A 15,627-nucleotide genomic window follows, 5' to 3' on the forward strand; every position below is an offset into this window, starting at 1 on the left:
GGATTACTGCCTGTGCCACGCGACAGTGAGAGTAGGAATGCGATGAGGTGGAGGATAAATGCGTGGCTGAGGGAGTGGAGCAGGGGGCAGGGATTCAAGTTTTTGGATCATTGGGACCTCTTTTGGTGCAGGCGTGACCTGTACAAAAAGGACGGGTTACACTTGAATCCTAGGGGGACAATATCCTGGCAGGGAGATTAGCGGGGGCGACTGAGGTGACTTTAAACTAGAATGGTTGGGGGGTGGGCATCAAATTAAAGAGGCTAGGCGTGAGGAGGTTAGTTCACAACAGAGGGATGGGAACCAGTGCAGAGAGACAGAGGGGTGTAAAGTGAGCGTAGAAGCAAAAAGTACAAAGGAGAAAAGTAAAAGTGGCAGGCCGACAAATCCAGGGCAAGCATTAAAAAGGGCTAAGAGAGTTGTAAAAGAGCGCCTGAAGGCTTTATGTGTCAATGCAAGGAGCATTCGTAATAAGGTGGATGAATTGGAAGTGCAGATTGTTATTAATGATTATGATATAGTTGGGATCACAGAGACATGGCTCCAGGGTGACCAGGGATGGGAGCTCAACGTTCAGGGATATTCAATATTCAGGAGGGATAGACATGAAGGAAGGGGAGGTGGGGTGGCGTTGCTGGTTAAAAAAGAGATTAACGCAATAGAAAGGAAGGACATAACCCGGGAAGATGTGGAATCGATATGGGTAGAGCTGCGTAACACTAAGGGGCAGAAGACGCTGGTGGGAGTTGTGTACAGGCCACCTAACAGTAGTAGTGAGGTCGGAGATGGTATTAAACAGGAAATTAGAAATGTGTGCAATAAAGGAACAGCAGTTATAATGGGTGACTTCAATCTACATGTAGACTGGGTGAACCAAATTGGTAAAGGTGCTGAGGAAGAGGATTTCTTGGAATGTATGCGGGATGGTTTTTTGAACCAACATGTCGAGGAACCAACTAGAGAGCAGGCTATTCTGGACTGGGTTTTGAGCAATGAGGAAGGGTTAATTAGCGATCTTGTCGTGAGAGGCCCCTTGGGTAAGAGTGACCATAATATGGTGGAATTCTTCATTAAGATGGAGAGTGACATAGTTAATTCAGAAACAAAGGTTCTGAACTTAAAGAGGGGTAACTTTGAAGGTATGAGACGTGAATTAGCTAAGATAGACTGGCAAATGACACTTAAAGGATTGACGGTGGATATGCAATGGCAAGCATTTAAAGGTTGCATGGATAAACTACAACAATTGTTCATCCCAGTTTGGCAAAAGAATAAATCAAGGAAGGTAGTGCACCCGTGGCTGACAAGAGAAATTAGGGATAGTATCAATTCCAAAGAAGTAGCATACAAATTAGCCAGAGAAAGTGGCTCACCTGAGGACTGGGAGAAATTCAGAGTTCAGCAGAGGAGGACAAAGGGCTTAATTAGGAAGGGGAAAAAAGATTATGAGAGAAAACTGGCAGAGAACATAAAAACGGACTGTAAAAGCTTTTATAGATATGTAAAAAGGAAAAGACTGATAAAGACAAATGTAGGTCCCCTGCAGACAGAAACAGGTGAATTGATTATGGGGAGCAAGGACATGGCAGACCAATTGAATAATTACTTTGGTTCTGTCTTCACTAAGGAGGACATAAATAATCTTCCAGAAATAGTAAGGGACAGAGGGTCCAGTGAGATGGAGGAACTGAGTGAAATACATGTTAGTAGGGAAGTGGTGTTAGGTAAATTGAAGGGATTGAAGGCAGATAAATCCCCAGGGCCAGATGGTCTGCATCCTAGAGTGCACACAGGAGATTAGTGTGCAAAATTAAAGCACACGGTATTTGGGGTAAGGTATTGGTGAGGGTGGAGAATTGGTTGGCAGACAGGAAGCAAAGAGTGGGAATAAACGGGACCTTTTCAGAATGGCAGGCGGTGACTAGTGGGGTACCGCAAGGCTCAGTGCTGGGACCCCAGTTGTTTACAATATGTATTAATGACTTGGATGAGGGAATTAAATGCAGCATCTCCAAGCTTGCGGATGACACGAAGCTGGGTGGCAGTGTTAGCTGTGAGGAGGATGCTAAGAGGATGCAGGGTGACTTGGATAGGTTGGGTGAGTGGGCAAATTCATGGCAGATGCAATTTAATGTGGATAAATGTGAGGTTATCCACTTTGGTGGCAAAAATAGGAAAACAGATTATTATCTGAATGGTGGCCAATTAGGAAAAGGGGAGGTGCAACGAGACCTGGGTGTCATTATACACCAGTCATTGAAAGTGGGCATGCAGGTACAGCAGGCGGTTAAAAAGGCGAATGGTATGCTGGCATTTATAGCGATAGGATTCGAGTACAGGAGCAGGGAGGTACTACTGCAGTTGTACAAGGCCTTGGTGAGACCACACCTGGAGTATTGTGTGCAGTTTTGGTCCCCTAATCTGAGGAAAGACATCTTTGCCATAGAGGGAGTACAAAGAAGGTTCACCAGATTGATTCCTGGGATGGCAGGTCTTTCATATGAAGAAAGACTGGATGAACTGGGCTTGTACTCGTTGGAATTTAGAAGATTGAGGGGGGATCTGATTGAAACGTATAAGATCCTAAAGGGATTGGACAGGCTAGATGCGGGAAGATTGTTCCCGATGTTGGGGAGGTCCAGAACGAGGGGTCACAGTTTGAGGATAGAGGGGAAGCCTTTTAGGACCGAGATTAGGAAAAACTTCTTCACACAGAGAGTGGTGAATCTGTGGAATTCTCTGCCACAGCAAACTGTTGAGGCCAGTTCATTAGCTATGTTTAAAAGGAAGTTAGATATGGCCCTTGTGGCTACAGGGGTCGGGGGTATGGAGGGAAGACTGGGTTCTGAGTTGGATGATCAGCCATGATCATAATAAATGGCGGTGCAGGCTCGAAGGGCCGAATGGCCTACTCCTGCACCTATTTTCTAAGTTTCTAAGTTTCTAAGATTACTGTGTTGCTTGTTTCTTTAATAAAACTTTCTTAGTTCTAGTACTCCAGACTCCAACTGAGTGATCCATTTCTGCTGGTTTGGCAACCCAGTTACGGGGTACGTAACAATAAATAAAGGACAACATTATCTCTATTGTCTTAGTTGCAAATGGCAAGTTTTACTCTGTCTTTATCAACATTATTTATGGGTAACAATGATGATCCGTATTTCCGCTAAATTAGCTCAAACTATAACCACAACATATATTTATTCTTGGTTAATTTAACACCATTGCACATTGACCACTCATTGCTCAACACTGGATTAATTGTTGTCTACTTTCTGTTAACTTGTCTGCCTACTCTTAAATGATAACCAAATAGTCCCCACAATTCTACAATCCTGGAAACATTCACAACTTTATCATACTTTATAAGTTTTGAACAGACTGACTCAAATGATGACTCATTTTTGACTAGAAAAGTTGCTTGGGAAAAATAAAATGAGGAAGGAATACAAGCAATGGGCTTTTAAAACAGTTACTAGAACTGCATTCATATTTCCTTCTTCCCTAATATTCTGGGGAAGCAGTCTGTACTGCTTCCATTTTTGAGGAACTTTTTTGCAACTTTTCTTGCAATTTTATTGAGTTTAACTTTCCTCAGAACTTTCACTAAGTCCTCTGCAGATATGTTTGCGCCACGACGCATCTTCCATTTTTTAATTAAAGGCAAAATCTGCTGTTTATCTTGTTTTATTTGCAGGATGTCATCTTGTGTTGAGTCGGTGAGTGCCTTTCTGAGCTGCAGTAATTTCTTTTGCTTGATATTCTGCCGTGCCACAAAATGAAAAAGAGCTTCTTCACACACCGAAATACCCCCTGGATAAAAAAGTACAAACATGTTTTCTTGATATTATGTTTTCCAAATTAAAGATCTTTCACCAGATCAGCAAAGAAATATCAGTTACAAAATTACAAAACAAATGATTTCCTGTTATTAACACAGGAGATCCTGCAGATACTGGAAATCCAGAATAATAAATATGCATAAAATGCTGTAGGAACTCAGCTGGTCAGACAACGCTGAGGCCTTTTATTCTTATTCATAGACGCTGCCTGATCTGTTGAGTTCCTCCAGCAATTTGAGTATCCTGTTCTTAGTGTCCCTTGGTCATGAGCAAAACTAATATGTACTCTGGATCAAGTATGTTTAATTTCTGTCTAAGGTCTGGTACTGGTGGCAAATGATGATTACTGCTATCCCTCCACCTGCGATTATCTTACAGAAACATAAGCACCAAGTAAAAGTCAAAGTCAGCTTTATAATCAAAGTGTGCACTTGGCACCATATACTACGTTGAGATTCATTTTCTTACAGAAAAATAAAAAAAAATATGATAGAAGTTACATAAAACTATACATAAACAAAGACTGACATATAACCAACGTGCACGACATAAATAATAAATAATACCGAGGACATGAGAAGATCCTCACCCCCCCCAGGCTATGCTCTTTTCTCATATGGTATCTCATATGGTATTTGGTGATACGTATGTACTCTGATCATAAAATTTACATTGAACTTCAAAGAGTCCTTAGAAGTGAATCTATAGGTTGTAGAATCTGTTTGCAATTGAAGTGAGTAAAGTTATTTATCCACACCATATCAGGAGTCCGATAGTTATTTGGTAATTGTGGCAGTAATGCACCATTAAGCTGGGTGCCAACCGCCATAAAACAAGATGAAGAAGAAGAAGAAAAAGAGTTATTTGGTAATAACCATCCTGAACATGTTGGCATGGGACAAAGGCTTCTGTACCTCCAACCTGAAGGTTGTAGCAAGAAGAGTGTGTAGCCTGGTTGGCTGGGTTCCTTGATGATGAAAGTGACACCACTCTGTATAGATGTGCTCAAAGGTGAGGAGGGCTTTGTCTGTTTTGGATTAGACTGTATCCACTACTTTATGTAGCCTTTCCCATTCTTGGGCATTGGTGTTTCCATACCAGGCCATGATGCAACCAGTCAGTATATTCTCCACTGTGTATCGAAAGATGTTTGTCAAAGTTTTTGGTGGCACATATTTCTAAGAAAGTAGAGACACTGTCATGACTTCTTTGTGATAGCAAGGATGTCGCTGAGACTTGAGGATCCGAGTTATAGGGAAAGGGTTGAATATGTTACAACTTTATTCCCTGGAGTTTAAGGGAAGATTTGATAGATGTATACAAAACTATGAGGGGTATAGATAGGATAAATGCAAGCAGGCATTTTTCAGTGAGGTTGGGTGCGACTAGTACAAGAGGTCATGGATCGATGGTGAAAGGTGAAATGTTTAAGGGGAATATGAGGAGAAAATTCTTCACTCAAAGGGTGGTGAGTGTGTGTAATGAGCTGCCAGTGGAAGTGATGGATGTGGGACCAAATTCAATCGTTAAGAGAAGTTTATATAAATACATGGATGGGAAGGGTATCCCATAAGACCATAAGGCAGAGAAGAATTTGACCATTTAGTCTATTGAGTCTTCTCCACCATTCCATCATTCCACCATTCCACCTTTCTATTCTGAGGCTGTGCCACCTTCTCCTAGACTCCCCCATTATCAGAAATATCCTTTGCATACTCACTGTATCTGGGCCTTTCAATATTCGATAGGTTTCAATGAGATTACCCCTCCTCCCCATTCTTTTAAACTCCAGTGAGTACAGGCTGAGACCTCTCAAATGCTCCTTCTGAAAATCCAGGTAAACAACATCCACTGGTACCTTCTCTAAGACCAGAGGAGGTATCAGCCTCAGAATAGAGGGGTGTCCTTTTAGAACAGAGATGAGAGGAAGAATTCCTTTAGTCAGAGAGTGGTAAATCTGTGGAATTCTTTACCACAGGCAGCTGTGGAGGTCATGTCTTTGTGTACATTTAAGATAGAGGTTGATAGATTCTTGATTGGCATGAAAGGGTATAGGGAGAAGGCAGGAGATTGGACCTGAGAGAAAAATTGGATCAGCCATGATGAAATGGTAGAGCAGACTCAATTGGCCAAATGACCAAATTGTGCTCCTGTACCTTATGGTCTTATGGTCTATATGCACTTTGACAATAAATTTACTTTCAACCTTAATCCTGCACAACTTTGAGATATCGGAGGAAACCAGAACAAAAGAGACAGTGTTTGAGACAGCTGTCAGTGATAACTTGAAATGGAAATCATCAAAAGACCTGAGGAACCAAAGAACAGGTGGTGTTAATTGGGTTCCCACCTCCGCCTGTAAGGAGTTTCTATGTTTTACCTGTGACTGTGTGGGTTTGTGTGGGCATGTGGCCAAGTGGTTAAGGCATTGGACTAGTGACCTGAAGGTCGTGAGTTTGAGCCCCAGCCGAGGCAACGTGTTGTGTCCTTGAGCAAGGCACTTAATCACACATTGCTCTGTGACGACACTGGTGCCAAGCTGTATGGGTCCTAATGCCCTTCCCTTGCACAACATTAGTGTTGTGGAGAGGGGAGACTTGCAGCATGGGCAACTGCTGGTCTTCCATACAACCTTGCCCAGGCCTGCGCCCTGGAGAGTGAAGACTTTCCTGGCACAGATCCATTGTCTCGCAAGACTAACGGATGCCTTTAAAATTGTGTGGGTTTCCTTCGGGTGCTCTGATTTCCTCCCACAGTCTAAAGACATACTGATTGGTAGGTTAATTGGTCATTGTAAATTGTCCCATGATAAGGCTTGGATTAAACTGGAAGATTGTCAGGTGGTGTGGCTTGAAGGGCTGGAAGGCCCTATTCTGCACTGTAACTCAATAAATAAATAAATAGGTAGATCATAGATAGATGGAAAGATGGATACCAACACTTCACCCAGAGTTTGAAATGGACTCACAGGGGAAATACATGAGGGAGGTAGATTTGTGAGAGTCAAAGGGCACATGGACAAGTAAGTGGAAAAGTAAGGTTCAGTGGCATATGGGATAAATGATGGGCAAATGGAGCTGGCTTCAATGAGAATCCTGGACAGCATGGACAGATGGGCTGAAGGGCCAGTGTCTGTGCTGTATGTATCTGTGACCTTGTGACACATGAGGAAAAGTTAGTGGGTGGGAAATTTTGCAAACTCCTCATAGACAAGACCAGAGATCAAAACAAACTCGAGTCACAGGAGCTATGAGGCCCCAGCTTTTCCAGTTTGCCACTTTGATGATATAACCATATAACAATTACTGCACGGAAGCAGGCCATCTCGGCCCTTCTAGTCCATGCTGAACTCTTACTCTCACCTAGTCCCACCGACCTGCACTCGGCCCATAACCCTCCATTCCTTTCCTGTCCATATATCTACCCAATTTAACTTTAAACGACAACATCGAACCTGCCTCAACCACTTCTGCTGGAAGCTCGTTCCACACAGCTACCACTCTCTGAGTAAAGAAGTTCCCCCTCATGTTACCCCTAAATTTTTGCCCTTTAACTCTCAACTCATGTCCTCTTGTTTGAATTTCCCCCATTCTCAATGGAAAAAGCCTATGCATGTCAACTCTATCAATCCCCCTCATAATTTTAAACAGCTCTATCAAATCCCCCGTCAACCTTCTACACTCCAAAGAATAAAGACCTAACTTGTTCAACCTTTCTCTGTAACTTAGGAGATGAAATCCAGGCAACATTTTAGTAAATCTCCTCTGTACTCTCTCAATTTTATTGACATCTTTCCCATAATTCAGTGACCAGAACTGTACACAATACTCCAAATTTGGCCTTACCAATGCCTTATACAATTTCAACATTGCATCCCAACTCCTATACTCAATGTTCTAATTAATAAAGGCCAGCATACCAAAAGCTTTCTTCACCAACCTATCCACATGAGATTCCATCTTCAGGGAACTATGCACCATTATTCCAAGATCCCTCTGTTCTACAGCATTCTTCAATGCCCTACCATTTACCATGTATGTCCTATTTTGATTAGTCCTACCAAAATGTAGCACCTCACATTTTTCAGCATTAAACTCCATCTGCCATCTTTCAGCCCACTCTTCTAACTGGCCTAAATCTCTCTGCAAGCTTTGAAAACCTACTTCATTATCCACAACGACACCTATCTTAGTATCATCTGCATACTTACTCATCCAGTTTACCACCTCATCATCCAGATCATTAATATATACGACAAACAACATTGAACCCAGTTCAGATCCCTGAGGCACACCACTACACACCGTCCTCCAATATGACACACAGTTATCCACCACTACTCTCTGGCGTCTCCCATTCAGCCACCGCTGAATCCATTTAATACTTCGATATTAATGCCTAATGATTGAACCTTCCTAACTAACCTTCTGTGTGGAACCTTGTCAAAGGCCTTACTGAAGTCCATATAGACAACATCCACCGCTTTACCCTCGTCAACTTTCCTAGTAACCTCATCAAAAAATTCAATAAGATTTGTCAAATATGACCTTCCACGCACCAATCATTTTGTTTACCAATCGTTTTGTTTAATTCTCTGCCAAAAATTACATGATCAGAAGTCTCATTTTCAAAGTATGTGCATCCCGCCAACATAAGGTTAGAAGTTCTAAACTGTGCCAGAGCTCTTACTGCTTCCAACATTTTTGGCAAACTATCTTGTTTAAATCCTGTTGTCATGGCGCTCTTGCTTTATTCTCAAGTTGTGAACTTGTCTAAACTCACATTTTTCAAGTTCAAGTCAAGATTTATTGTTATTCTTCAGTACATAAATGTAAGGGAGAAGAAAATGATTGTTACGCTGGATTGACTGCAGAATTAAAAATCACAATAAGCAGAAAAATACAATAAATATAAATTTAAAAGCAATTCTATAACACACAACGTGCAAGTAACTGCTGAGTGTGGCTGTATATACATAAGCTTAGTTTATATACATACAAAAATGCTGAGGGGCTGATGTGAATGTAGTGGTGGTGGGATGGGTTAATGGATGGAGGTGTTGCTAGGCTTTTTCTGGCATCTTTCTGTATATACTGGGCAGCACGATGGCATAGTGGTTTTCACAACACTTTACAGTACCAGTAATAAATAAATCAAATATAAATATTCCCTTAATTGTGATTAGGCTGGTGCTAGTGATTCATGAGGAATTTTTAACTACCTGTTGTAGAGCCCTCCTCTATGCCACAGTGCAGTACTGTTGTGTGAAAAGTACACAGGGAAACAATTGGCCTGGAATTTTGGTTAATATTTAAAATGAGGAATTCCAGAATGTCAGTCAGCCCGAATAGGTACAATAAGACATAATGTCTGCATTGATATTCGTAAGCAGGAGTAAGAAATCTTTGGCAATACCTTCAGAGTCGTGCGGCTGGCAGGGGCTGCACAAGTTGTCATGCCACGCCGTACCAGCAATATCCAGCTCTAAGCCCAGCTCAGAGCAATTTGTGTGTCTCTTACATTTCGCAGTGGTGGACGTCACGGATGAAAAGAAACCCGAGGGACACTTTGCACAAACCGTGTCACTTAGTGGAGTACCTGGAGAACAGACAAAGGTGTTATAGAGTTGTCCCCACTAAAATAAAAGACAGGCTCAAACAAAACTGATGAAAGAAATCTACTGTTTCTGTATCAGAATCAGAGTCAGGGTTATTGTGACCGAAACATGTCATGAAATTTGCTATTTTGCAGCAGGTCTGTGTATGTGTTGCAAAAATATATATATGGAGCAAAAGAGGAAGAGTGAGGTGGTGTGCATGGACCGTTCAGAAATCTGATGCTAAAGTGTACTTAAAATAATGGACAACATATTCTGCAGAGTGACATGCATCATCAATCATCATCATCATCATCAGGTGCCATGCCCAGTTTAAGCTCTGACTACCATGGCCCACACACTCCTGATTCGGGTCAAGTGGATCAATTCATTGGTATTCATTTCCAGTTCTCTGGCTGCTGTCTCCATCATCATTTGTCTTTGCCTTCCTCTTGATTTCTTCCCTTCAATCTTTCCCATAATTACCATGCATTCTAACTCCTCTTTCCTAATCACATGTCCAATGAAGTTATGTTGCCTTTTCATGATCTCATACATTATTTCTCTTTTTGTGCTTGCTCTGTTCATGACATTCTCATTAGATATTCATGTTGTCCATGATATTCTTTGCATCCTCCTCAAAAACCACATCTCTGCTGCTTCAATTCGTTTCCTCGTTAGTAGATATTATGCAACATTCTGAGCCATATAACATAACTGGATAAATGTAACATTTCAGTACTCTGAGGCGGGTTGTCATGCCTAGTTTAGTGTTGGTCAGTATACTCTTCATTCTCGTAAAGGTGTCTTTTGCCATACCTATTCTTCTTTTGATGTCCATGTCGCACCTGCCATCTGATGTCACCCAGCTTCCTAAGTAGCAAAAGTTCTGTACTTGTTTTATGTCTTCCCCATTTATTCTCAGCCTGTAGATAGGATTTTCCTTCTTTTTGGATATCACCATACATTCAGTCTTTTTGCAATTGATAGATAAACCCATTTTTGCACTTTCTTCAACAACTATATCAATTAAGTTTTGTAGTTTTTCCTCCGAACTTGCAATTAACACAGTATCATCCGCATATCTAAAACTATTGATGTTTTCACTGCCAACTTTGATTCCCAAAAGTCTCTTATTTTGTGTAATATTGTTTCACATTAAACAAATCAGGGGAGAAAACACACTATTGTATAACGCCTCTCTTGATTTTCGTAAACTGACTCACTTCTCTATCTATTCTTACAGCGGCAGTTTTGTTCCCAGTACAGATTTCTGATTAGGTGGAGGTCCTTTGAATATACAAACTGTAGATCTAGAGTTTCCTGTAATATTTCGAATAACTTATTGTGCTTCACTTTATCAAATGCTTTTGTGTAGTTAATAAAACAAGCAAACAAATCTTTTTGCACTTGAATAGTTCATTCTGATAGTATCCTTAACATCAATATTGCGTTTCTTGTACCTTTGTCTTTCACAAAACCACATTGTTCTTTACGTATTTCAGCTTGTATCTTAATTTTAGCTCTTGTCATCAAAATTGTTAGAAGTATCTTGGTGATATGACTCATTAAACTTATGGTCCTATGTAATTCACATTCTATTGCTCCAGCTTTCTTAGGAAGAGTGAAAAATGACATGCATACTAAATTTTTAAAATTCAGGGCAAAATCAGAGTAAGATTTATTTTCACTGAAATCTGCTGTGAAATTTGTTTTGTGGCAGCAGTACAGTGCAAGACATAAAAATTACACAAAATAGCAAAAAAGAGGAATGGACTGTTCAGAGAACTGATGGTGGAGGGGAAGATACTTTGCCTAAAACATATTTAAAATTGTTCCTTAAAAATGAATTCAATGTTCAAAATTCATTAAATCAGATAGGCTTTGTTTTCACTTTGGTGGAGGATCCACTCTGAAAATGATCCATTCAGCCACCAAAGCGTGGCGGTTAGCGCGACGCTATTACAGCTCAGGGTATCGGAGCTTGGAGTTCAATTCCGACACCATCCGTAAGGAGCTTTTTCGCCCTTCCAGAGTACCAGGTTTCCTCCGGGTACTCTGGTCTCCTCCCACACTACAAAGACATACCAGTTAATTGTAAATTGTGCTGGTGTTAAATAGGTGGGCTTCTGGGCTATGTGGCTCATTTGAGCAGAAGGGCCTGGTCCATACTGTATAGTTAAATAAATAAAATAGAACTACAAATAATGAGAAGGGTTATTTTGTTGAGCGTATGACTTATCAGATATAATTCAGGAAATCCCAAGTAAATTGACTAAAGACTAAAAGAAGTTTGTAAAGAAAAGGAATAGATTGAGAAGGTAGATCATCACACAATTTCTTTATAGACTTCCCCTGGCAACATCATTTAATAACATAGTGTCAATTTCTAAGTGTTCCTCATGACTCGCAGGCTATGTCTCAGCTCCTCCACTCTTTCTACCTGGTGCACCATTTATTCAATTTCGACTCGCTTTACACTTATGACCACGTGGCTAAGTACAGTTCCAATGCCATATTCAACTTTGCTGATGACACCATTGTCGTTGGCCAAAACAAAGATGTTGATGAATTGACCTAGAGGAGGGACCCTTTCAAAGGCTCTATGATTGATGTTCTCAATATTATTTATAACTTATTTATTTTTTTTTTGTATTTGCACAGTTTGCCTTTTTGTGCACATTGGGTAATTGTCCATCTTGGTGTATAGTTTCTCATTGATTCTGTTGGATTTCTTTGTATCTACTGTGAATGCCCACAAGAAAACTAATCTCAGGGTTGCCTATACTGGTATATATGTACTTTGATAATAAACTTACTTTGAACTTTGAAATTTTGCTCATCTGATCTAAATATGAGGAAGTCTGAGGTTACTATTGTAAGTTCCAAGTCAAGACACCATCCACATACAGAGGAACTACCCGAGTCTCCACAATGCTTGGCAGAACAACACAGAACCCAACCACAAAAAAACAAGCTCTGTTCCTCCCTCCCATGCACACATCCACACAGACAGTCTTCCAACCCCAGGAAAGGCGTTTAGGCCTCAAGTCTCCAGTCTCTGTTCAAACTGGTTCAAAAGAAACTCTACAACCTATGTGACTTGAATGTGGAATTGCTTGGGGTGAAAAGCATAAATTCTCACAACAGGAAGCTGGATAGATTGAAGAGGGGGAGAATGCTGAAGAATAAATGGAAAATATTGAATTTAGGACAAATGAGTCAAATGGTTGTGCAATAAATGCTATATATACAACATGGTTATAAATGCACGAGATTCTGCAGATGCTGAAAATGCTGCATAATCCACCAAAATGCTGGAGGACCTCAGCAGGGCAGAGAGTATTAATGGAAAGGAATAAGGACTTGATGCTTCGGGATGAGACCCTTCATTAGGACTCAGCCCAAAACGTCGACTTTTTATTCCTTTCCATAGACGCTGCCTGACCTGCTGAGTTGCTGCTGTGTGGATAGCAATTTGTAAATGCATTCAAAGTTGTACACTCATTGTAGAGTATTTATAAGTTTTGAATCTATTATACCTGGAGTGTGAACTTCAAATCCAGGAGGACATTCTTTCTGCTTCATACAGAACTCGTGCTCCAAGAAGTACCCGTCCTTGCATTCGCACACCCTGTTGTGGTACTGATTGCAGTCCTGCTTAACATATTGGTTTTCTTGGCAGAAATTATTGCAGTACTGACACTTCTGTAAGTAATTCCAGAACTGCGTGTAATGTTTTTCAGAGCAAGGGGCGCAAACTGTGTCTTGGGTTTTGGTGCAAGGTGTCTTCATATAGGAGCCTGGAGGGCAACGAGAGCAGGTTCGGCCTTGATGTTGATAGGTTTGTTCTGCCACACTGGCCTTTGCACTTGCATAAATAAGAGGGGCAAAAACCAAGCTGAAGAACCACTGAGGAGAAAGAAAGAATAATTTCAATTATAGCGTCAGTGTGCACTGTCAATGGAGCCCAATACATACAGCTATTACCTAGCTCACCAAGGCTCTGATCCAGCTTTTCATGATGTCTATATGAACATCCATACGTTGTCCATGTGTATGCATACCTTCTCTAGAGTTATTCAAGTTAAAGTTCAAGTTTGTTGCCATTTAGCCAGATACATGTATATTGCCAAACAAAACAAAGTTCCTCTGCACAACACAGTACATATAACTCACACACAACACATAAAGTAATACTATCACAAATAAATTAGCAAGTAATAAGGTGTTTTCAGACACAAGTTAAAAAATTAACAGTATAACTCGACTGGCGCTTCATATATGATGAGACCTATGGAACCCAGGCTAATTAAACCCAAAGATGCAATGGTAGAATGGTCCAGCTGTAGAGGGGTGAAAACGAGGCTTAACAAATTAAAAAAAAATGAGAACTTGAAAAAAATGCTGTGTGAGAACGAGGTGTGGACAAGCGATAGAAACGCAGCAACTACAGAAACTAACTAAAGATAAAAACTGTTAAAAGTGGAACTAGTTGTTAGTATCTCTACCCTACTTACTGGAAATCCTCAGGGTGAAACCCCTGAAGGAGAGACAATATTGATAAAAGATTTATCGAAGCTACGACTATAACGAGCATCAGCAATAACGAGACGATATCGGCGGACAGTAGCGACCAAGATCTCTACCGTGTAACTGGAAATTAGTTCTGTTAAATCACACCAAGCGATCTGGTCAGGTTTCTTTTGTGTAAGTATTGTGTGTCGATTTTCTGTGGATGACCCACTATTTCATCCAAAGAACCAAGAAGCAATAAGGCGAGCCACCCAAGATCGACAAACCAGTGTGGGAACAGAATGTTTCAAGACGTAGAGGATTTAATACGGTTGGATGTGAAAGTTTATTTTTCATTCAAAAGATATGAATTTGTTTTTGTGGAAGAACTGAGTATTTTTGCAAAGACTTTGATAAGTTACTGAATGACATTTATAACCATATAACCATATAACAATTACAGCACGGAAACAGGCCATCTCGGCCCTTCTAGTCCATGCCGAACTCTTACTCTCACCTAGTCCCACCGACCTGCACTCAGCCCATAACCCTCCATTCCTTTCTTGTCCATATAGCTGTCCAATTTAACTTTAAACGACAACATCGAACCTGCCTCAACCATTTCTGCTGGAAGCTCGCGCCACACAGCTACCACTCTCTGAGTAAAGAAGTTCCCCCTCATGTTACCCCTAAACTTTTGCCCTTTAACTCTCAACTCATGTCCTCTTGTTTAAACATTTATTTTGTTTAAAAGTTATGATGTTGGAGATATGTCGTGAAAGGAGTTGTTATATATTTATGGGGGGGGGAGGGATTTAGTTTGAATTTGAGGACAAACTGACCTGAAACTAAAACTGAAGTTAACTATTATACTTAAAAATAGGAATTCAATAAGTTGCCTAACTAACTAGGGATAAATATAAAGACAAATGTCAGTTTGTAAACCTTTAAATAGGGCATAATACTACTAATTAGATAGAGAAACTGGAATAACTCTAAAAGTGTGCATTTTCTATTCACTGCCTCTTTCCGATACCTAGAGCTTCTGAAGGCCCTAGCAGCTAGTTGCAGAGTTATTCCTCTATGAGATGCTTGTTAGTCCCAGTTTCGGCAACTCTGCCTCGCTTTACAGTCAGTGTCAACGCTGCCTCTAACAGTGGTAGGTAGGCAGATGGGTTTTCACCCATGTTCTGTACCATGTTCCTGAATTTGGTGAATAATTCATCACTGCCTCTATGGTGGCAAAAGCTAAATCTATGAGTTTGTATGCAAGTAGCAGGTGTAGCTCCAGGGTATATTGACCTGATGATGTCAGAAGCTGGTGGAAGAATACTTGCACATATTTTCTGCGTTCAGTGCAGATCAGACACACTTGGTTCTCTAGGTAGAAAAAAACTTACCCCTGATATCTCCTCTGTACCTACTTCCAAGCACCTTAAAACTGTGCCCTCTCATGCTAGCCATTTCAGCCCTTGGAAAAAGCCTCTGACTATCCACACGATCAATGCATCTCATCATCTTATACACCTCTATCAGGTCACCTCTCATCCTCCGATGCTCCAAGGGAAAAAGGCCAAGTTCACTCAACCTATTCTCATAAGGCACACTCCCCAATCCAGGTAACATCTTTGTAAATCTCCTCTGCACTCTTTATATGATTTCCACTCCTTCCTA

The 15,627-nt window shown here is 40.8% G+C and overlaps 1 protein-coding gene across 2 annotated transcripts in view; it reads right to left on the minus strand.

Moving 5' to 3' along the window:
* Positions 1–1,593: 1,593 nt before the first annotated feature.
* LOC134343545 (tumor necrosis factor receptor superfamily member 11B-like) overlaps positions 1,594–15,627 on the minus strand; it is a 36,841-nt gene continuing 22,807 nt past the window's right edge. The window contains exons 2-4 of one of the 2 annotated variants that reach the window (XM_063042294.1): positions 12,981–13,350; positions 9,258–9,440; positions 1,594–3,813 (exon numbers count right to left, since the gene is read on the minus strand). In XM_063042294.1, the coding sequence (XP_062898364.1) occupies positions 3,488–3,813; positions 9,258–9,440; positions 12,981–13,233 (762 nt within the window). In that variant the 5' untranslated portion in view covers positions 13,234–13,350 and the 3' untranslated portion in view covers positions 1,594–3,487. The remainder of the gene's footprint in view (positions 3,814–9,257; positions 9,441–12,980; positions 13,351–15,627) is intronic. The other variant, XM_063042289.1, reaches the window with a different exon arrangement.

Source organism: Mobula hypostoma, chromosome 1 (genome assembly GCF_963921235.1).
Source record: "Mobula hypostoma chromosome 1, sMobHyp1.1, whole genome shotgun sequence".
Classification (NCBI taxonomy): Eukaryota; Metazoa; Chordata; class Chondrichthyes; order Myliobatiformes; family Myliobatidae; genus Mobula; species Mobula hypostoma.